We start from the raw sequence: 23,288 nt of genomic DNA, 5'->3' as shown, positions 1-23,288 counted from the left end.
CTGTGCTCGGGGGTGGCTGCGCTGTAGGGCAGCCACCTGTTCATGGGGGAACAGGTGTGACAGAAGGTCGTGCTGGTTTTAAACAACCAGCCACACATGGCATTTGTGCTCCAGTCCTTTTCAGTAATGGCCTTCTCCCTCTCCCTAATTGCTTGTTCCTTGAAAGAAAGAGCACGAGAAAAGCACTGACCCAATGGAAGCCTAGGTAAAAGGGGCCCAATATCTTAAGCAGTTTCAATGGTAATAAATGTTGCAAACTTCTAAATAAAAAGCTCATTTGAGAATTCAATTATTCCAATTTCTTTGATACTTGTGTATGTTTGTGCCTCTGTTTCAGTCCCAGCTCTGAACCTAGTGATACACCCTTACCTGGCAGGCCAGGTTGGCCCTGTGGGCCCCGGTCTCCTTTGCGCCCCTCCACCGCGTGGCCCGGAGTGCCTGGCAATCCCGGCTGTCCCTGTGGCCCCGGAGGACCCATGAATCCTTGTTCTCCTTTGGATCCAGGAATTCCTGGGCTCCCAGCTAAGCCTGGGAAACCCACGTCACCCTTTGAACCTAAACAGTAAAGACAGGTTGAGATCACAGTGAAATGCAGGGAAGAAGAGAAATCCAGTGCACCAAAGAGGAGGGAGGGGCTTCCAGAAGGATCCAGGAGGAAACCAGAGCTGGTGCCCTTCTCTCTCCTTTTTATTAAATAACGTGCCAGACACCTGCCACGGCCCACCTGAGGAAGAGAAAGCTTAGGGCACAAAGAAACTGCAACCATTCTTTACACTTTTTAAAGGTGGTGTTCTCTGGCAAAGGCATTTGAATATATGTGTAGATAAGCCTGCAAGGTATGGCATTGCTGAAATTAAGGGCTTGTTCTACCAACAGGTGAATGAATAAACCAACTGTGTTACAGCTACACCATGGAACACGACTCAGCAAGAAAAAGGAATAAACTATTGACACAACGAACAGCACAGGTGACTCAAATTCATTACGCTGCGCGAATGAAGTCAGGCGAAAACATACATGCTGTAGGATTCCGCGAATGTAAAATTGTAGAAAATACAAGCTCATCTACAGTGCCAGAAAGCAGACCAATGGTTGCTTGGGGGGCAGGTCGGGGTGGGGACAGGAAGGAGCAGAGGGGGGGTGACAAGGCAGCCCAGGAAACTTTTGGGGTGACGATGCATTCACTGTCTTGAACGAGCTGATATTTTCATGGGTGTGTACAGATATCAAGATTTGGCAAATTGTACACTTTAAATACATGCAGTTTATTAGAGGTCAGTGACACCTCAATAAAGCTGTTTTAAACAAACTTTTTTAAGTGAGAGCTTGTAGAAAAAAACCCTGCATGTTGTTTTAAACATATTACCCCAAACTTGCCAACGAAATGACAAAATTCTAGGATTGCTTCAAGGTTATTAAGAAAAAGTAAGGGGAGGAAACAGGGTCACTACCTAGAAGGATGGTTGGGCCCACCCTGGGATTTCCCCCCACTTCCCCCCAACCCCACTTCACAAGGCTATGAATCCGAAACACACACGCCACACAGTGGTTTGCCACGAGCCGGTAGAAAGTGGCCATTCGACTGTCCCAGACTCATAATCTACCACCCATGTCCACGTGCTTCCTTGTATCTGCTCGCCCTGCTCTGCCAGTGCCACGTGTATCAGCAGTTAGTTGAAAAGGAAGAACACGTTTAGCAAATGTGTTACCTTTCTCTCCTTTGGCCCCTGGAAACCCTGGGAATCCTCTTCCGGGTAGACCTACAAGATAAAGGTAAGAAGTCCTGTTTATCTCTCCTAAAACAGCCGAGTTGCAGGAACAGCACAAAGCGATATCCACTCTTTGCACCGATACCATATACTATTTGCAAGACACAGAGAAATTAGTCCGTTGCACTTTGCAAGTAAAATTATATTACTACAGTTGTTCTAAGATACCCTTGACTGGATATATATACATAATTTAGTACATTTTCCCAAGTACCTTTGAGCCCAGAACCATTATAGCATTTAGGAGAAACAATCTGTACAGGTGGGTACTTATTTCCCTTTACTGTCTGGAGACTCACCAATTGGCTTTTCTCAGATGACTATCCAACTAACAGCTATTCGCAAAGGCAGTGCACAGAGCCAGTGATATTTGGGGCAGCAGACACCAGGGAGTCCACAAATGTGAGTAAAGCACGTAAGGGAAGATTCAAAGGGGGGAAGTAGGTGTGGAGGCATTTCTTACGAACTATTTTTATAGGAAAATGAATGTACATAATATAAACATAAGGCTCATAGAATGAAAGAAATGAACTTTAGGAAGAGACCAACACTAACAGCCATGGATCCCCCTCCGTGCTCCTCTCCAGCACTATTTCCCTCCCTCCATCCCCCTGACTGAGGGCAACCTGTTTCAAACTGTCTGTGTGTCACCCTCTTGCTATATACGAATATTATTACGTGTGTGATTGTCATCATCGGAGCCCACGGCTCACACTTTTGCCCAAGTTGCTGTGCCCCCATCAGTAACAGGAGCAGATTCTGGGGACTGAGAATATTCCCAGGACCGTTCCTCTAAAGGGGGAAAGGCCAGGCAGAGAAGGCAGTGGTTTGGGCTTTCTACGGTGTCTCCTTCACTCACCACTGAGAGCTCAGGCCATTTTAAGGGTAGGTGCCCATAAGTATTTGTGGAATAAATGAACATCCTCTTTTCTCATCCAATCCTGCCCCACTTGCCCACATTGTTGCTTAAATAGCTGTAAGGATGTAACTTACGTCCAGCTTACAGCCAGCTCCGGTCACTTAGCATGGAATGTAAGTCTCTGGGAGATGTTTACTCCAGAGCAGAGTCTCATTCTGAAAGGGAAATGAGAGCCCAACATACCTGGTTCACCCTTCTCTCCTGCCGACCCTGGGAATCCGTCACTGCCGGGCTCCCCTTTCTGGCCGGCCGGGCCCGTGAGACCAGGCGTCCCAGGAAGACCTCAAAGAGAAAGGTCAGATCGGTCAGGCATGGAACCTATCACGGCACCGTGATCTGCATGTAAAATGCACCACTCCTGACATTTTTCCAGGGAGCTGTACCTCCCACCCCCTAGCATGCCCAGCCTCCCCAAGGTTACTCCTGACACCCCTTCAGAAGGGACCCTCATGCGGCAACACCACCACTGCACTGTGACCCCCTAAAGCTGGTGAGAGTGGAGAGAAAGGACATCCATCTACCGTGCCGAACAGGAAAAGTTTCTAGACCCCATTGGAACCAGCTGTAAAAGCAGTTCTAGGTCTAACTGGTGGGAAGACCCTAGAAGTCCCCGTAGACTAAGTTTGTTCATCTGGAAGTGGAGGTGTGAGCCCAGCTGGTCATTCAGAGGTCACCCAGCCTTGAGGCCCCTTGGCTTCTTCTCCACAGGCCCCCATCTGTGTCCTAAAAAGTGGTCTCTACCTGCTTCTCCTTTGATGCCAGGGATGCCATCCAATCCCGGGAGGCCTTTGTCACCTTTTTCTCCAGGCAACCCGGGGCTTCCTAAAGAAAAACCAAAACACCAGAATTCCCATGACTTTGAGTTTCTCTCTGCCATCCTTGAACCCCGAGATCAGGAGGAGGCCGGCTCACTTACCTGGATAGCCAGCACTCCCTGGTGAGCCTTTGGGGCCCGGAGGCCCAGGCATCCCTGGGATCCCACTGCTTCCTTTCTCTCCCTTCTCTCCAGGGCTTCCTGGAAAACCTGCTACCCCTTGGTCTCCCTGTGGGTGAAAATTGGGCCCATTAATGTCATGTGTGTCCTTGGACATGCGTCTGGAGGTGCTCTCTGTATACATGGGACTGCAATGACTATCGCGTGGCAGAATTCCACTTCCAGCTTTCTAAGGGGAGAATCAAAGCCCTCTGAAAATGGAGGAAAAACTAGAAACCCAGAGCAAAGAGCAGTTGCCTGTTCTGCTTCTCGTGTTCCTTCTCCATTTCTCCCCATGATAACTCGCTACCCAAGCTCTCAGCACGTCCCGGATCCTCCTTGGGGACACAGGCCATGGATAGAAGGGGGAGGCAGGGAGACGTAAAAATCCACTGGAGAAACCGTTCTGTTATGATTCATCGACTGTGTGGAGATGCTCAGTAAACGTTCCTCCAAAGCCTTTCTGCGGGGATGGGTGGGAGGGGCTTCCGCGGGGATGCTGTTACCTTTTCCCCGGGCCGTCCTGGAATCCCAATGCCAGGTAGACCCGCCTGCCCTTTCTCTCCTTTTGCTCCCTTTTCTCCAGGTGAGCCAGGGATGCCCTGCAGGCCAGGGAGGCCAGGCACACCTTTTTCTCCAGGTGTTCCTAGAAACACACACAATTGAAACAGAATGTGTGCTTAGCAGGTGCTAACGTTAAAAACAGGAAAGCATCTCAACTACCGGCCAAGAATGAGACGGAAGAACAGGTATCCCCTCATTTCTCAAGTTGTAGTGATCCAGGCAGGCGCCAGCCCCCCCAGACCACATTAGAACCACACAGGAAACATTCCTCCTGTCTTTTAAAGACAATCACGTTACAAAGGGAGAAAAAAATACATTAACCGCTTAGCATGCTTCCTTTCCCAACAGCATTAAACACGGCTTCTGTGTCTTTCGTTCCGTAGTCAAACCTCATTATCTGAATGAATCAGAGGGGGCGAGAGGCAGGCCATGGAGAGTAAAAGTGTACCTGCTTCCAGGACGGATGTGGGCAGTCAAACTAATTTATTAATAGGTACCAGGGGAAGCTGGCTTATGCCCGCCCCTGTAACTGACCCTCTGCGGCTGCTGGCTTGGTTGTTAGGGGCAGCTGTGAGTCGGCTGGTGATGCTATTGTAAGGAGAACTTGGATATTAAATTGCAGCCAAGGCCTGGGAGATCACTGCAACAAAGGGAACCCTGGTTGTTTTATTGCAACCAGCATCTGCCTAGCGGACTGAATGACAGGCCCAAGAGATTCGTTGCAAAAAGAATTTAAGAAGCCTTACTGCAGCCGCTGGGTGTTTATAGCTCAAGCAAAGTGACAACACGCCTCGCAAAGCCTTGGGAGGAGTGAGGGAGACGGGCTGGCTGCCCTGACTTCCTGCTCCAGGCAAGTTCTAAGAAGCAGTAGCACCTGGACCATCGGGGCCTGAGCCTTCCATCTGCTGCCTCTGCTCTGGTCGCTGTCACCGCCGCAAACGCTGATGGCAAAGCCTGGGAGGCCAGCTCGGGACCAGGGCAGAGGAGCCCAGGGGATTCTTCTGAGCTAATGTCAAAGGGCTTTACAGGCACGAGCTGCTTGTGCTGACACAACTGAATGGAGAATTAATCACCTCGACGGATCCAAGTAGACGGATCACTTGGAGGTAACTGAAAGGTCATAGTGCACAGCCCGTGTTTTATTTTATTAAACTGTGACGGGTTTTGTTTGTTTGCTAGTTTAAGCAATGGCTGGAAGGTCAACCAAATGCCACCATCCCTAGGCAAGAGACCACACAGGATTGAAGATGTGAGTCTGTGTCAAAGACACGTCTCCCTGGATTACGTCCTCCGTGAAGCGGGTCTCACCGCAGACTCGTCCCACAAGCACCACATGTACAAGCACTGGGAAGGAAACTCCTTTCCTAAACCCCACATACCTGGCAGGCCCATTCCACCAACCGATCCTTTGGGTCCAGGAAGTCCCGGAGCACCTGGGGTCCCACTTATGCCCGGATCACCTTTAGGTCCTAGAATCATAAAGAGAAAAACCCAACAGGTCAACACCCATGAAAACTGCCAGGTAACCTCTCCCCACACGAGCCCCTGCTGAGCTGGCGACCTTGAACTCCCTTCCGTACCTGGCTGCCCAGGGTGTCCTGCCTGACCGTCCTTTCCGGGCACTCCTGGGGTTCCAGGATCTCCCCGGGATCCTTTATCACCAGTTGGGCCGATTTGTCCTGCACGACACACACACAAAAATAGTGACGACCACGTCTGCTTAAAATAAGACAAACTAGAAACACAGGTTGGTCTGACATCACGTGTGAAGAACTGAATAACTCGTTAGACACCCTCTCTCCCCTCCGAAGGTAAACGGTCCTCCGCGTTACCTTTTTCTCCTTGGTCTCCCTTCTGGCCTTTCATGCTGCCCATGTCCACTTTATCCATGGAGCCCGGCTGGCCAGGAAGACCCACATCTCCTTTATCACCCTTGAAGCCAGGGTCTCCCCTGGGTCCCGAGCTGCCCGGGAAGCCGTGGTCCCCTGTAGAAAGAAGAGGAGGCACCGAGTGACACCTGGCCAAGGGCCCCCAAGGCAGTGACAAGTGTGCTGTTCTTTCTGGCCAGTAGAAGCAACTGATAAACAACCTATAAAGAACTAATAGTCTGTCCAAAAGTGGCGTTAAATGGCGAGGGTCCGAGTTACCCGGAAGAATGTGACAGCAGGGAAATGAACAAAAAAGCCATTTTCTAGAATTCATTATTTGCTAATAATTCCAACATAGGAGACTTCACTTATTAGTTTAAATAATTTATATTTTCTCTCCTTCTCAAATACCTTCACGACATCTGCTCAGTGGCCCCTCAATTCTATACGAAAGAACAGAATTTTCCTGTTCAACTCAACAAATGACCATTTTTATGTCTCACATTCAAAGTCAATTTCTTTTTTAAAAACAGTATCTGAACTAATTTCAAATATCAAGATAAGAAATAAAAAGTAAGACTTGTAAACTTCCCCTGTTTGCTAATTGGATTCCAAAGACTCAGTTGCTGTGACTGAATCTTCGAATGACTAAAAATACCACCATTTCTCAAAAAAAAAAACAAAAAAAACAAAAACTACCATGCCAACAAGGAAACCCGGAAACCTGTCTTCTCTCTGACTTTTCGGCAGGGCACAGCCCTTCATCCCCAGGACCCCTGAGTGCCTCCTGGAAGAGGGGGTCTTCCGGACCCTAGCTTGATCTTCTTTCCCAGGCCTCTTGAAATGAACAATGATCTACGACTCTTGGAGAATTTCCCACAAGGCATCGGGACACAGACACGAGATGGGCTTTTCCGGAGTCACGGCTGCCTACCTTTTTCACCCGGCAATCCTGGCACACCCGCTGGTCCTGGCGAGCCGGGCTGCCCGGGGGTCCCCATGACGCCCATCTCTCCCTTGGGACCTGTGGCCGGATGGAAGGACTGTGAACGCTGATGGCAGATGCCGAGCGAGGGTCATGAACAAGACCAGGTGAGGCGTCTCCCCAGCATCCACTTGGGTGGAGTTCACAGGTCATTTACCTGGGAACCCGGGCTGTCCAGGTGTGCCCTGCTGTCCAGGGATGCCAGGCAGCCCCGACTGTCCCGTCAGGCCGGGGAGCCCCTGAGGCCCTTTGTCTCCTTTGGGGCCCGGCATGTCCAGGCCTGGGAATCCGGGGAAGCCCTTCTCTCCTTTCACTCCAGGAGGGCCTGAGGTGGGGAAGAGAAAGGGGGCGTCAGCAGGATCGACAGGGTGTCCTGCAGCATCCTGTACCCTGTTTAACTGTTACTTTCTGCAGAAGGTGTGTAGCCGTGCCCACGTCGGGGGTAGAGGGAAACGGCTTCCACCTTCTCAGATAGTGGTGTTTGGGGCCATCGGTGGGCAAACAACATCCCAATACAAAGCTCCGCCTACCTGCCGTGAGCCGTCGGCAATTCCCACCCGGGCCCCTCCGCAGTATTCAGACCTAAGCCCAGCTTCTCTACGGTGTCTCTCCCTGGCTGCCCTGCCCTGGTCCACCCTCTCTGTCTCACTTCTAGAATGATTATTAAAGGCAAAGGTAGCTTCCAGACATGAACTCATTTTGTTTAAGTTACCTACAACTTACTAAACGTCTTATGGAAAGGTAAGATAGAGATACCGAGATACGATCCTTCTACATTAAATGTAAGAGGTAAAGAATATACAATATAAAGGGGAGGTGTCTTTGGCACGTAAACCAAGCTCGGAGGAGGAGAAGAAAGGCGCCTGTGACCTTACGTGTAAGCAAACAACCAACCCTACAGCCACAGAATAGAACTGCCTTTTCCCCCTTTTAGTCACAGATTATGAGTTAGGGGAGGGAACATTCTGGAAGAACGTAGTATCACCTGATGACCCTGGGAGGCCCTGTCCTCCAGGGGGTCCCATAGCTCCAGGAGGGCCTATTCCGGGGGCTCCAGAAGCTCCTTTGGGACCTTGCAATCCAGGAGGTCCCGGGTCACCTGGATGGGGAAGAAATCGTGAAGGCATCACACGGGGACACAGCGGTGTCAGCGCCTACCACCCACTCACGCCGCTCGCCAGGAACCCGTCTAGAATTTTCATCATTCATTCAGCAAACGTTTACTGGGCCCTGATAGGTGCTCTGCGGACACACAATAAACAGACCCCGTCCCTACCACAAGCTGGATTTGCCCGTACGAAGTTACCTCTGATTCCCTGAAGGCCTGCAGGGCCAATGGCGCCGTGCTCCCCAGGAACGCCTGGTCCCCCGACGTTTCCCTTCTCTCCAGGGGTGCCGGGGATGCCAGGGAGTCCCGGCAGACCTTTGAGTCCCGGCAGACCAACTCCAGGCTCGCCCTGGAAACCATGAAGCACAGAGAAGCCAGTGACCCTCAGAGCCCGCGATTTTACCAGGCCAAGGGCGTACGTGTTAACCGATGCTGCCGGTGCATTTATAAGAACGGTATTTGTCCCACCTTCCAGTTGGCGAAGCTTCTTCACACCTATTGTTGCCTTTCAATCTCACTACAAGCCGAAAGGGAGGTAATTTTTATTATTTTCTTTCCACAAAGGAGGAAAGCCAAGGCTCCCCGGTTTGGACGGCTTGTCCACAGTCAGAGAGGCAGGAGCTCCTTCCGCTGGGTCTCGGCCCCTCGACTCTGCTGCCCTGAGTCTACACAGAGGGAACAACACCCAGCGTGCTGTGTGGCCAGCGAATGGGTATTAAGAGATGGAAAGTTCCAGGACTGGAACAGAACTCCATTTACTTCGTTTTTTTGATGAAATGAAAGCTCTCATGTCAAATTAAACGTTTAAAACCTTTTCATGAATCAAAGGGCTTTGACCCACACAGATGATTAAAAATAAAGGCAGTAGTTTGAGGGCCTGAAGGAGCACACCCCAATTTAAGCACCGACGGGCCGTGTGAAGCAGAACGTGCGCATCATGTCACAGCGCCCCCCGCCGGCATCCCTGAAGGCAACAACTTCCAGATGATGACCAGGTGGAGGTGAGCGGGCAGAAGGGGCGTATCCACACGGCCCTGCGGTAAAATTTGCAAACTGGAGGGAACTCAGTCCAAGGGATCTTGAAAAAGCTCAGTATTTTAAATCGTAAACCAAATCCTTAATTCCAGCTCCATTCGGCATCTACTAGCTCGTGAGCCGGTGTTTGAGGCGATCTACATACTGCGGTCACTGACTCACTTTCACACCCAGTGCGGGTCATCAGGGGAAGGCGGGGGTGTGTCACATAAAGAAGGCGTCCTTGGGCTTCCCTGGTGGCGCAGCGGTTGAGGGTCCGCCTGCCGATGTGGGGGACACGGGTTCGTGCCCCGGTCCGGGAAGATCCCACATGCCGCAGAGCGGCTGGGCCCGTGAGCCATGGCCACTGAGCCTGCGCGTCCGGAGCCTGTGCTCCGCAACGGGAGAGGCCGCAACAGCGAGAGGCCCGCGTACCACAAAAAAAAAAAAAAAAAAGAAGGCGTCCGAAGGCCACATGCTCCACGTCAGCCACACGGGGCAGGGACACCACCTCGGGTCAGGCGTTCCTCAGAAGGAACCTTCCCCGGCATCACCGAGGCACAGCTGCCAGCGTGCACCCCCGCCCACCCCCAAGGCGAGGGCAAGGGCTCTGTGCCGGCAAAGGCGCATCTCCTGGCCGTGGCCTTTTCCCAGGCAGGACAGACGCCTTCTGGCAATTTCAGTTCCTTTCCTTATGATCAGAACGGGAGAGGATCTAACCAACAGTCACCTGTACTTGCTGAGTATCAGCAAGCAGCAGAGGGGTGTTCGAGGGCAAAGAGAAACCCGATGTCACACTAGTCCCGGGGTCCCCGACCAGGGCCCTTTGCCCCACGGTGACACTGGGTAACGTCCGGAGGTGTTTCTGGAGGTCACACTGGGCATGCACGTCGGGGTGCTCCTTTCGCATCTGTGGGTCGGGGCCACAGAGGCTGCGAAAGACCCCACGGTATTCAGGGCAGCCCCACCACGAGGAATTATTGGACCCGAATGTCAGTATCACTGAGGCTGCAGCCCGCCCTGCTGGGGGCTGTTAGGTCACTCAGGACAGTGGCTTCCAAACAGCTTTCTCCTTCCACTCGTGATATGGCACACACTGTACCTGAGATCCAGGACACACACAGGCAGGAGCCCACTCACAAAGCAGGAACAAGTGATTCTCCCCAAAATAGGCACGACCACGTGCTACCCCGTGTACTTCGGTACTTTCCATCTGATGCTATTTCATTCAAACACAAAACACGCTGACCCAACATACCATATGAGATTAACAGGCCACAATGTATGGGTCCAATTCATCACAAGGATGGGGAAACAGCAATCCAGCGAACGCCCAGTACCCACCTTTTGGCCAGGCGGACCTGGGTTGCCAGGTAAGCCATTAAAACCTTGGCGACCGGGATTTCCAGGAGGTCCAGTGTCTCCAGGTAAACCGTCAACACCTGTTTGGAAGAGTCAAAAAAAATCATTCATGTAAAAATACCGTTCCCTACTTTCTCCACTTCTTTTACACCTGCTCAGATGAACCTGAACAGATCTGAGGGCGCCAACAAGGAAGATGAGATCATCCTGGTCCAGGGAGCTCGCAGCGCCGGCCGCCCCTTCCTCTTTCTCCCTCACACCCGCCCCCTCCCTTCCTTTTCTTCTAAGCGCTTAGAACTTTTCTCTCCTATCCGCTCCTCACAAATGAACCCAACCCAACCCAACCCAACCAGCGTTTGCAGACTGGGAATGGCGATTTAAACTCTGCCAACTCCGAGCGTGGTCCAGAGCATCCCTGTCGCCTGGTTAGAAATCCAGCCCGGACATCCCCACGCACACCCGCATCTTAACAAGACCCTTCGTGATTCCTGGACACGTTCGAGTTTGAGAAGCACCACGTTAGACCACCTGTTCTCCAACTGCACCACACTGGAGGCACGTGGGGACATTTAGAGACTGGGTCCCGCCTCTGATGGGCTTTCTGACAGCTGCCCACGTGGCTATAAACGGCAGCAAAGTGTGAGAGCCGTTGGGCTAGGCTCTCTCTCTGTGTGATGGAAGGTTGGGGACACGCAGTGATCTGCAAGCTTGCAGAAACACAAACCTGAATCGCCCGTGGTGTAGGGCTGCTGTTTCGAGGGGCCTGACAGACAGTGCACGTAACTCCAGGCAGCTTCGTGCGATGTGGGCAAAGGGTCTCTGACTAAGGAGGCCTTCCTCAGCTAAATTCTACCTGCCGTGATGGCAGTGGACTGGTTCTCCCATGGAACACGCGGGAGGCCTGAGCACTGCCCCTGTGATGCTGGAGGGTCACTGGGGGGCCTTCTGCCCCATGAGCCTGGCAGAAGTGGCCACGAGTGCGGCGGGCATCACACGGCTCCCAGAGAAACAGGCCGCTGTCCCCCGTCCCCGAGCGCGAAGGCCTGCAACCTTGAGAGTGGGCGCGATGCAGAGCCCTAGACAAGAAGCCCGGAGGCTGGACAAGTCTTTAAACTAAGTTTTGGTGAAACGGCGGTCAAACTGGGGTCGGGATGCTGGCCCAGAGGGAAAAGACGTGCCCCTCACTGCTCACAGCCCTTCTGGGCTCTGGACCAAAGTCCCTAATGGCCAGTCTGCATATCAGTCTCCCTGAAGGACTAAGAAAGCAGCAAAAAGGGTGAAGCTGTCCTCTTTACTTCCTTACAATTTTCAGAAAGAAGTACTGGTTCTGGAACATCCACGCGTGTGAGGGCCTCTTCCCCAAGAGCAAGGCCCCCCCTCATATTCACCGCACCATCCCCCTGCCCTTCCCCCGCCTTCCAGACCAGCCTGGCCCAGGTCCCGGCGGGCTGTGTGCTCCCTTCACGGATGAGAGAGAGACCCCCCTGAGGGTAGGTTTAGGCAAACGTGGCATCTGCCAGTTCCCTGGGCAGCTTGGGGTCCTTAAGGTCCCAACCCCTTCCCCCCAAACCACTCGGCCAGGAGCACACGTCACCCATCACCTCGGTGACCGCAATCACCGGGCTGCACACCGCGCAGCTCTTTCGCTAACCCGTACGTGGTGCGTTTACGTCCACCGCTTCTTTCCTCCTAGAACTCACGTGAGGATGAGCGGAGAGACCACAGCCCTTGCTGCTAACCAGCCGGGGACGGGCGCCACCATTGGGGCCCACGCGGGCAGTGGCCAGAGCAGCGGCCCCCCCAAAGCTGCCTCGTCCTGCGGGTTTACCTTTGGGGCCGGGAGGTCCTGGAAAGCCAATCCCGGGCTGGCCGACTGAACCCTTCTCTCCAGAGAGACCCGGCCTTCCCGGGGTTCCAGGAAAACCTCGGTCACCTGCGGTGAGAAAGACCAATGGTCAGCGTGAGAAAAACGTGAGCACATTTCCCCCACCCCAAGCCTCCAGGTGAACGAGACGCTGCGTACCTTGGGGGCCTTGGAACCCGGGGGACCCCGGAAGTCCTGTTGCTCCAGGGGGACCGGGTAAGGGCATGACCTTTCCTTCTTCACCCTTGGGACCTGGGGAAAAGAGCAAAGGACACAGCGTGAGGGCTGCCGCGTCACATCCTCGTCTGCTCGCCTCCATCTCCTCCTTCTCCTTTTCTAGAATCTCTCACAGAGAGCGTCTCTTCTCCCAAAACGTCCAAAATGACCTAGACGTTTGTTTGACACAAGAATCCTTTAAGCGTCCGAAACAAGGGTCACGAAAAGCTAAAAACTCTACAGCAACAAACAGCGAGATGACCCTGGTATCAATTAATCTGCCTCAAAAAGTCAAAGTCTTTTCACCGTTCTCAGTGGCTCGGACAGGACTGGTTCTAAGTTGCTGTGATGCCCACATCTGGTGGGAAGTTATCTTCACGACGTGCCCCGTGGGTGATATCGTTACCCTAACAGTGAGCTGCACGGTTCTGCGGCATCTCCAGCGCAGCCCCGGGTGCCCGTGCCTACGAGATCCACTGGGTGTCAGGATTGAGCTGTTACGAAAGGACCTAAGGACTCATCTCCACTGAACCTTCACGTACCTTAAAGAACTCAGGATCTGAAGGGCCTCCCAGGGACAGCCAACACTTGCTTTCGCTACAGACTGTGGGAAGCACCAGGGCCTGACCCCAACACATCTTTGCTATCAGCTCCAGCCCTGGGAACAAGGCTTTTACGACCATCAGACTAAACACAGCTCTGGTAGATCAAAGAAGTCGGGTTTCTAATCCCAAAGCTGCCGGGGTCTGGACGGCCAAGGAACCCTCCAGAATGTGGACAGCTGACCGACAGCACTGTCAGCATTGCCTCTTTCGGGAACCCTCTTCCCATGCCGTCAAGACGTATCTGTACGTGTCCCACTGGCTCTTCTGATGGTAGTTCCTGGCCGAGAAAAAGAAACCTAATTCCTTTGTACACGCTGCAAGTGTTCAGATTCCGGAAGCACGAAGAACACTTGAGATGGTGATTGGGGCACGAGGAGTGTGGGGTTAGTGATCAGAGGCCCCTTTCCGAGACCTGGGGTGTTTCTAAGTCAAACCCAGCATGTTCCTGCCCCGAAAGGAGTCGTAAGAGAGACGTTCCCGGGTTCCTTGCTAATCAAAGAACACTCGTCAGTGGAGTCCTCGCTTAGTGAGTAACCAACGGTCACCCGACGACAGCAAGAATCCATCCAGTGAGGCATGTACTTGGCCTCCGTCAGGGGCTGCTGATGTGTTCTGTATTATGAACCTGACAGACCCTACACTGGGTATTCATAAGGAAACAACAGCTCCCAGTGGGGACAGGAACTGGCGGAACTTGGGCTGGATACACGGCTCGGGACAGAATCGGCCAATGTGTGAGAACAAGAAGGCCAGACTGTCATCGCTGCTGAGTCTCTCCTGTTGGAAACCTCGATCTTCCAGCTCCTTAGTTACTATGCTCCTCCAGGCTTACCGGCCACACACCTTTAACCACCCCAAGTCACCTTGCATTCATTTCTACAACTCTTACTTAAGCCATCTTAGTCACAGCACACGTCCTTCTGTCCTCTGTGCCCAGGCCGTTCCTGGCCTCTTCTCCTCCAGGTTTCCTAGGCAATGATGTCAATGTTCCATTTCTTCCCAGAATCATCTTCAACTAATAAGTCACTGACGGTCTACTGTGTGCAGGGCCCGGGGACCCCCCCTTTCACTTCCGTCCCTGAAGATAAGCCCGTCGTGAGGACACAGTGGAGCGCATCCGTGGGAAACCCTCACACAGCCCCCTCCCACGTTCTCCACCAAAGCCCGGGCGGTGGGCTCCAGGAGGGCGGGCGGCCTCTGAGTTGCTTCCTCTCTGGTCGCTTAGCTCAGCGCGTGGCACACAGAACCACGTGATAAAACAGTCAACAAACGGCTGGAACTACCCCGAAATTCAACAGCCAAGTCCAAGCAGCTGTGGATCAGTCAGTGTGTGCACATCAGCAGAAGGGTGAAGGTAAGTATGTGGCTTGGGATACACAGAAGCCAAAAGGGACCGCGCATCGGGGAGAAACAGAAAACGGGCTCAGGCTGGTGTCACTTCCACACGGAAGGCTGACCTTCTCTGCTGCACATGGCGTACTTATTTATAAGGAAATCACCTAGACCTTCAAGTTCCTGTCATCTAGATCCTACACGCCACTGGCCCATCTCATAAAGGAAGGAATGAGATACAGAAACGCTAAGGAAAGGTTGCTCAGGTCACATCCCCCACTCCTGGCAGGACTGAAACCAGACCCACGTCCCCATGTCGCTGAGCCCAGGGCACTGGAGGTCCTCAGGCCTCACCTGGCAGGCCTGGGGACCCGGGGTTTCCCGGAAAGCCCATCTGTCCTTTGTCACCAATGGGGCCAATAGGGCCAAACCCTGGAGGCCCAGGAGGGCCGACGTCACCACGGCTGCCGGGGAATCCAACTCCTCCCGGGGGACCACGTTCTCCTTTTAATCCTACTGAACCCTGAAGCGAAAAGAGAAAAAGACGAGTTATCAGCAGACATACCAGCACTCCAATCCGCGTCGCATTTTTCCACCACCCGTGGTAAAAAGTGCCGGAGTTTAACTAGCTGTGCTACTTATTAACTTCAACCCGTCTGCAGAGGTCACCTTGTAGTTAATAAATGAAACCGGCATTCTCTCCTCTAGGCTGAGCAAGCGCCCTCCCCACCCACACATAAGGAGACACTCCAAAGAGGAAGGCACTTCTATCTGGAATCTTCTTGGAAAGGGTGACTTGAACGCCGCTAACTTCAAAATTCACCTCCCGGCCGACATATGGAGGTCTTTTCAGTTCCCCCAGCTGCATCAGAAGACACTGACCCCTTATCACCTAATCGTGCAAGTCACGGCTATCACACCGAGGCTTACAGACTACAGCTTTCCAGTGAACGTGAGACAAGTTCGTTTACAAGGACCCCCTCCCCGAGTGAAAACAGGTCGACGGGAGACCAATTACTCCTTCTTCCATTCTTTGCATATCCATCTTCTGTCAAGCGCACGTTCAAAGTCTGGGAATCAACATACCGGGGAGCCTTTGGGGCCGGGCAGACCCGGATGGCCGTCTCTTCCGGGAGAGCCTGCTCTCCCTGGCATGCCGGGTTGGCCTGGGAAGCCTGGGTCTCCTTTGTCACCCTTGAGTCGAATATCGAAGTAAATCTCGCCAGGCTCGCCCTTGGCTCCTGGCTGGCCCATCAGCCCTGGCACACCTTGCGGTCCCTGCGAGAACAAAGCCTTGTGAGGCCGCCACCGAAGACGCCCAACCATAGAGCAAACCAGCAGCAGGGAAATCAGGACGCCACCTTGAAAAGCGGGGACGGGTTTAGAGCTCCCTGTTCCCTGTGTAGGAGCAAAAAAAGCCAGCAGCTCTGTGACAGAGCCCTGAGCTGACCTCACTGCTGTGCTGCCCTTAAAAAGCCTCTAGTAATGGAGACGGGGACAGGGCGGGGGAGTGACGGAGGAGCTCTGGGCTCAGCCCGGAGATCAGTCCTTAGGTAACTTTCTTGTCTCTTACAACTGCTGACATTCCCAAGAACAGGTCGGCTACGGTTGGAAGGGGCTGGATGTGCGATTCCCTGGGCCCAGGAACCAGAGAAGGAGGCTGAGAACAGCCACGTTCCCTAAGTCTGGTCAGTGCTGAAATCACACAGCTTGCCTTTCACGCTCACAGCCCTGATTCCGGAAGAGATGAGGAGGCCCAGAGCGCCCGCAAAGAGGAAAGTCGGGGAAGGGAGCCTCAGGCCAGCTCTGTAACTGGGATGTGGAGCTGTCAGCAGAATAGAATTAACTTCCCCAAGAGACACACGGGAACACGTCTCTGTTCCTGGAAAGGGGAATCTTCAAGGAATGCCCACCCCCTAGATGGTTCCCCCTCCAGGTCCCCTTGAGAGTGGGATTCACCAGGAAGAGGCCCAAGGCTTTAAACAACTGTCTCAGTTACCTGTTCTCTGAGAGAGGGATCTCTTCAACCTCCCCGCTCACCTGGCAGAATTTAAACCCTTGTGGAATTCATGTTGTTTGAATTCCTTTTTGTAAACTCCCTTTGAAACAGTTCTTGGATGTAGGTGAACCACAGTGCGTGCACACGCGCGCACACACACACACACACACACACACACACACACACACACACACCTCTGTGTGTACCTATAATACGTATGCCTCAAAGTACTGGACACAGCTGGTCGGAGCTGGCCCTGAGCTGGAAGTGCCCCTTGTGACAGAGGACCCTTCACTCAGATCTACTCGGGGAAGGAAGGGGGAAGATACCCAATCTATCGTATTTACTCTAGTCCCACTATCTCCACCAGCCACCCGCCAGGAAGTCTAGCAGAGGACATGGAAAATTCATTATCTGGTTGAAAGCTGCTGTGGTATTTTGTAGCTCTTTCTCTCTAGTTAACATTAGCTCCCGTGCCTCCCTAAGGCCCAGCGAACCTTGGAAGCCCTTCCACATAGGCCCAGGTGGGCTTCTCCCGTGTTTCCTCGGTGTACTGTATGGTCCTCGTTGCTCTGTTAGGGACATTTCCTTGCCTTCTGTCTCTCCACTAGCCTTTCAGGTCTGTGAGGGCAGGACCAAGGCTTCCTGTCTTTGTGCCCTTAATGTCTGCAAGAGGGAGGTACCGGAGGACATGTATGTCGGCCCAGCAATGTTCACCAATAAAAAGTAAATGCCAAGGTAAGAAATGACAACCAGTGCACGTTCTTCTCAAACCAGAAGCACCCCTTATGTTACTTTATGTGGATTCTTCACCGCTTCGAAGTATAGTATCTTCTGATACTATGAGCACAGGGTGAGAAAAACACAAGTTTTTATTTTCATACTGATGACCGTGTGAGTCATCGTTTTATTTAAGGGAGAAATCTAGGATTTCTTTGAAAATTGACATTTACAACCCTAGGACATCTCATGCGGATTCTTTGCTGAGCCTAAGTGATCCAAGGGTCTTTTGAAGCACATGCCCTAGGATAAATGTCAGGGAATCAGACGCTGCCTTGGAAGTTTGCCCTTGGCTACATAAATTGGAGCAGATCTGACAACTCGTGCAGACTGCTTCTAGAGAGTGGTGCCCCTACGGGCAAAGTGGGGAGAAGTTCGTTTCAATTAACACAGGTCACTCCCAGTGACCCCAGACCTGCCCGGGGGCTGGGCTTCGTCATCTCAGCCTGGAACCCGCCTCTTGTGGTCTGTCCTCCTTTCCCCAGATCGAACCCTCAGCTTTCAGAGGACGTGTCCCAGAAACGCCACCTAAATCAAATGCAGCATCAGAGCTTTCTTCACTGGAATCTACTTTCCAGTTTGCTCCGCTGGTTTGTGAAGCCTCCTTTAGCCTCCAGCCAAAGCCGAATAAGGGTACCACATTTCTGAGCTAGTTAAACCACGGAGCTATGATATAGCATCTAATAAAAGGAAAATTATGATCTTCTCTTAGGTTATTTACCCACAGAACAATTTTTAGACGTGTTCTCCCTCTACACCAAGAACGATGCTCCCTGGATGGACAAGGCACGGGGACTCGCATTTTTTGTTGTACATTTTCTTTGTTTTTTTCTTTATCATGACTTCTCCTCAACCATCCTCCTTCCTCTTTTCTCATTCATATTGGATTTGGGGCTGGGGAGGGGCGGGTGTCTGGACTGGGTTCCAGGCAGAGTTGAGGCAGGAAGTATTCCAGGAAGGCTGAGTAGATAAAGACCGTGCCCAGACTATGTCTGTTGCCTTCAAAGTTGTTCCCACTTTGATCCCCACCACAGTCAGAGTTCCCAGCTTTGTGAACTTCCAACTTATTTAGAAATATGTTAAACAATTGCGACTTCTAACTTAGCTCCTCAGGCACCGGGGAAGTTCTGGAAAGCAGAAGCCCATGACTTAACTTCAAAAGGAGAAAACTATTGCTGGATTCCAGCTGTTTCATTCCTATTTCAACTCACTTTTGCCCTGACCTGCTTTTACAGAACCTTCCAGAAATATCTTCTTAAATTACAAATGTTAAAGACCTACAAACAAAAAAGAATAATGCTACAGATTTGACTTTCCATTTACAGCAAAAGAAAAGGAAAAAAGGAATGAAAGAAATTGCAGAAACCGGTTAATGCTTAACAGAACTGAGAAGCACAAAGAAAATAGGAGAACAAAGCCCAAAGGCTTAAAAGCTTTAGAAATAGAGCTGATTACATGCACAAAAAGATAACGTCCTTCAATATTTAAGATTATTACTATAATCTGCTATTCAATGGCTTCTTTTAAAACAACGTAGAAAGGTTAAGAAAATGGTGTTCTGTCTAACAGAAAGGTTTCATGGCCTTGTGATCGAGATATTTCATTTATAGATTTGAAAAAATGTCTTTGCCCTAGACGTTGGTGATAGTTTTCAAATTCTGTACCTGTAAGAAGAAGAAGAAGAAAGGAATAGTTCAAGTTCGTAGAGGAAAATCGGCCAGTTCTGCTTCGCTGCCATAGACACCATCAGCGCTGAACTTATTCACTGACAAGCTTTAGATTATCTGGTGTGAGAATGGATGACTGTGTAAAAAGACAACTCAACAGTGTGGCTGCGAGAGGTGACCCTTGGTGGTACCAGAGACCCTGCAGGAAAGTGACCACCAGCACTCTGTCGTGCCTGGAAACAGGCAAGTGGCGACTGGATTCTGACCAGGTGAGAAGAAAGGCAAGTTGGGGTGCAGGTTCTGGATACAATGGTCCTACTCATCCTCAGGTCAATCAGTCAGGAGAGACACGGGGAGTGATTCTAACTGCTCGACAAAGTCATCCTTTACCAGCTCCCAAATAAAGCAGGAGTCCACGTGCAAGTGCAAAGATACATGCCTTTGCTGGTTTGCTTGGTGGCAACTTCGAACATGTCTAGGAACTCAGACAGGTTTACTTACAGGCAATCCTTCGAGACCATCCCTGCCGGGTAAACCTCTGTCGCCCTTGGCCCCTGGCTGTCCTGGGAAACCTTTCGCAAGAGACAGAGGAAAGATTCAGCACATTGTTGATGAGACACTTTCTAAGAGCTCAAAACATTTTTACCTTTTCAAGATTCAAAAGTGCAAAGATCTTTATACTAAGTGGATGACGTCTGAAGCAGCTCGAGACAGTAATAACAAAAATGCCCAGGATGGGCTCAGAAGGGGGACGAGTGAGCCCCAAATGCACACAAGTAACACTGACGCAGAATGGCTACAAACCCCTGCCCGCACGCCCAGGGGCCACTTGAACCAAGCAGGTAGCCCCCTCTGAGATAAGGAAATTTGCAGAGCTGTGTGAACCACATGCTGCTATCCTTTGACGAGGAAATCTTTCCGACACTGAATTTTTAAGTCATCTTGATAATTTTCAACAAAATGGACAAATCCTAGAAGTGTGGCTTCACACTCTCATCTCGTGTTTTAGTTGATGGAGAAAATCAGGTCAGGGAGCAAGATATGCTTCACTGTGAAGGTTCCAAGCCATCGAAGCAAATTCTGACCTGGTCCCTTTCACAACTGGGGCCTTACCTATTTCTCCGGGGGGTCCCTGTGGCCCTGGGGGCCCACGAAGTCCTGTTGAGTCACAGATGAGACAACTGTCTCCTTTTTGACCTAAAAAAGGAGACACGGGGTATTGTATAGAACAGGGGAGCAGAATTATATAGAACAGTGACAGCACAGGAAAGGGAAGAGGAGGCCACACTTTACCTAACACCCGCTCCAGACGCGTCCATCTGCCAGTGGCCGCGTGTCCCTGACACGGGGCCCACCCTCCGCCCTCAGCATACATCACAGGTAAGCACGGGTGCCCTTCTAAGGAATCCCATCCTTCCGCCCTGCCAAGGCACAGGCCCTGCCTCACTAAAAAGTGATCCAGAACTCCATTTGCCCATCAGCCTGAGATGACTTGACTCTATCATTTTGTCTCTAATTCTAAAACTTCCCATCATCTTTCTCTTTGCTTTTGTGTTTTTTGGCCAACTGCACATATAACTCCTGGACTTTAAACCTATGTTCCAGGCTGACAAATGACAGATGGGAGTAAGAAGGTACAAAGTCCAGGGCAAAGACCTGACCTGACATGGAGGACCCAAGAGGAGAGGGACCCCGGCACGTGAAAATGGGAGGAAATGCCTTTCTTTGGAAACTCTAACCTCTTACATCTTGATTTTCAAACTAAGCAAAAAGGCCTTCCAGTGTCTTAGATGTGCGTGTGTCCTGAACCTTGAATGTCAGGTTTCTAGGCACAGGTAAGGCAAACAGAGAGCAGAGCACACGTGGAGGAGCTGTCACTCAGCGGTCACAGAGGCTGGGTTGTGTGCCCCTCGTCCCCTCACCCTGACCGGCACCCCAGCCCCAGGCACACCCCACACCAGGCCCCAGTGTCGGGAACAAGGGCAGGACAGGAGCGCGTCAGTGGGAGGGATGCACTGTTAGTTGCCTAGTAACCCAGCCAAGCTGCAGGTGCTATGGGATCCGTGGCTGTCTGCTCCTGAGGCTGGAAGTGGACGGCGGGGAGACCTCACACTGCAGTCTGGGCAGGGTGACGGCTCCACTGCAGGAGCGTGACGGCACAGGAAGAAAGGGGCTCCTCTTAGGAGCCGGGGGATGGACGAACACACCTCTCAGTACAAAGGACCTTCTGGCCACCGGCTCCATCACAAAATGGAACGGCCCACCTCAGTAAGTGCTAAGCAACCGGTAACTAGGGAGATTCACGAAAAACAAGTGACACGCCAACCGGTGGCACCATCCTCCCCGCTTGAATTCTAAGATCACTTTCATCTAAGGTTCTGCAACTTCCATGGCTGTCAAAATTCTAAGACATCGTCCATGCATCTGAGCTTCAGACTTTGGAAGAGCAAAAATTCTTTGCGATCCAAAGCCAGAAATGGGACCCACAGGGATCAGTTTTGGGGGGCCGCCCTCTCTTTGTTCTACTCCCTGGGTATTAAGAGACATATACTGAATAACTATGGGAACATCCTTTGTTTACTCCACTCTAAGACGGGACTGTTTGTGCAGTGATGATCCATCGTTCCCAAGATAGTGAAGGATTAGGATGCGGCCCGCGTTGGCATGACAGACGACACTTGAAAAGGTTAAGATAAAACTCAGAGCCAAGGGTGGAGGTGGCGGATTCGTCGGTGCAGATCTGCTCACACTGATTACGGAAACTGGGATTGAGGGGTGGTGAGCGTTCTGTACACACTTGGGATCCGGCTTCAAGGAAAGACGTGCATTCTTGGAGAATGCAATCTCTGACTTTGAACCAAACGATCGCAGGAAGGTATCAGTCTGAGAATTTAACCTGCTGACCCCACAGAGGGTAAAGAACAGGGACTCTGACTTGAGGGCCCGTCTCCCCGTTGTCTCCCAGGTGACAACTGTCTCTCCAACGCCCGACAATCTCAGCAGAGCTGTTGGGAGACACATCTGAGGCATGGATTTTGAGGACAGCTTCAAATAATGGGAGAAGATACCCACGTCCACTCAAAGCCAGGAGGTGTGTAGAAACGTATCCCACGCCCGAGCACAATCAGCATTTTTTTTAAAATTAAATCTCTTACCTTTTTCTCCAACTTCGCCTGTCAATCCCGGCTGCCCCGCACTTCCGGGAGGACCCTGGTCACCTGGCGGCCCGGGCTGGCATTCCACAATTCCATCTGCAATGGACGTTTAACGATTAGAGGGTCACTCCCACCCAACTGAAGCTAGAGGTGTTTTCACCCTCTCTTGATTCAATCTATTACAAAACCAAACTTTATTCAGGCTATTTGGCAAGTATTAGAAATCCAGCCGTGGCCGGCTTTGAGACAATCCTAGTACGTTAACTTGTAAAACGTGACCAGCGCACACAGCGTCCACCCATGCCCCGTCGCGAGCCGTCGATGCTAAAATTTCTATTTTACAGTTCTAATGCTTATTTCAGCTCATCAGCCCTGTCTTGAAACCGACTTCATGTTACCTTGCAAGGTACACACCATCGCCCTTACGTCACAGATTAAGAAACTGAGGCTCAAAAACTTAAATGATTTGTCCACAGAGGTAGGAACCTCTGTGAAGTGAAACACAGAGACTTCAGCAACGTTATGCCTTTTTTTCCTCCTGAGCAAACTTACAGCGAAGTACTCTTTATTTTAGAGACACAGACCGCCCGTGGGAAAACACCTCTAATTGTTTGTTCCTATTCAATTCTGAGCATCATTGATGTGCAGAAGCATGAAAATGAACTGCAGTGACGCAAACACCATCCGTTGTGGGTTCTAGTAAGAAAAAAGTATTGTTTTCGAATATACACAGTGATAAGAGTTTATATTTCCTCCTCCAGTATGTTTGAAGGAAAATGGCAGAGTGCGTGCTTGAACGTGGCACCGGTCACAACCGTAGCCCGGACACTCACGGCGGCAGCTCCTGCAGCCCCCAGCTCACACATCAGCTCCACAGGGATGGACAGAGGGTGAGAAGAATCTGCAGCCTTTTGGGCTTTTCACAAGGGATGCTGGGGCAATGGTGGGTGTGCTCTCCCCAAACACAAAGGCCTAAAAAAGAGCCCAAACTTCTCCGTCTGGTGACTTTGTTTAGAGCTCAGAGGGAAAAGTTTCAAGTGTGTAAGAAATGAAGTCCAGGGGTTTTTTGTTTGCTTGTTGATGATGTCTTCCTGGGAGCTTCTCTGAA

The 23,288-nt window shown here is 51.5% G+C and overlaps 1 protein-coding gene across 2 annotated transcripts in view; it reads right to left on the bottom strand.

The window, feature by feature from the left end:
* The window catches only part of COL4A1 (collagen type IV alpha 1 chain), a 148,916-nt gene that overhangs the window by 16,212 nt on the left and 109,416 nt on the right, over positions 1 to 23,288 (bottom strand). For both annotated transcript variants that reach the window (XM_027115842.1, XM_027115843.1), the window contains exons 22-42: positions 22,181 to 22,276; positions 20,139 to 20,222; positions 19,527 to 19,597; positions 15,666 to 15,857; positions 14,934 to 15,102; positions 12,586 to 12,678; positions 12,391 to 12,495; positions 10,545 to 10,642; positions 8,385 to 8,535; positions 8,064 to 8,177; positions 7,236 to 7,403; positions 7,028 to 7,117; positions 6,058 to 6,210; positions 5,806 to 5,904; positions 5,605 to 5,694; positions 4,168 to 4,307; positions 3,605 to 3,731; positions 3,430 to 3,510; positions 2,872 to 2,970; positions 1,710 to 1,760; positions 370 to 555 (exon numbers count right to left, since the gene is read on the bottom strand). In XM_027115842.1, coding sequence (XP_026971643.1) covers positions 370 to 555; positions 1,710 to 1,760; positions 2,872 to 2,970; positions 3,430 to 3,510; positions 3,605 to 3,731; positions 4,168 to 4,307; positions 5,605 to 5,694; positions 5,806 to 5,904; positions 6,058 to 6,210; positions 7,028 to 7,117; positions 7,236 to 7,403; positions 8,064 to 8,177; positions 8,385 to 8,535; positions 10,545 to 10,642; positions 12,391 to 12,495; positions 12,586 to 12,678; positions 14,934 to 15,102; positions 15,666 to 15,857; positions 19,527 to 19,597; positions 20,139 to 20,222; positions 22,181 to 22,276 — 2,457 coding nt within the window. The remainder of the gene's footprint in view (positions 1 to 369; positions 556 to 1,709; positions 1,761 to 2,871; positions 2,971 to 3,429; positions 3,511 to 3,604; positions 3,732 to 4,167; positions 4,308 to 5,604; positions 5,695 to 5,805; positions 5,905 to 6,057; positions 6,211 to 7,027; positions 7,118 to 7,235; positions 7,404 to 8,063; positions 8,178 to 8,384; positions 8,536 to 10,544; positions 10,643 to 12,390; positions 12,496 to 12,585; positions 12,679 to 14,933; positions 15,103 to 15,665; positions 15,858 to 19,526; positions 19,598 to 20,138; positions 20,223 to 22,180; positions 22,277 to 23,288) is intronic.

Source organism: Aethalodelphis obliquidens, unplaced genomic scaffold (assembly GCF_003676395.1).
Source record: "Aethalodelphis obliquidens isolate GAN/ISIS:26980383/991018 unplaced genomic scaffold, ASM367639v1 scaffold15, whole genome shotgun sequence".
Classification (NCBI taxonomy): Eukaryota; Metazoa; Chordata; class Mammalia; order Artiodactyla; family Delphinidae; genus Aethalodelphis; species Aethalodelphis obliquidens.
Note: the sequence above shows the minus strand (reverse complement) of the source record. Positions and strands in the feature narration are given on the sequence as shown.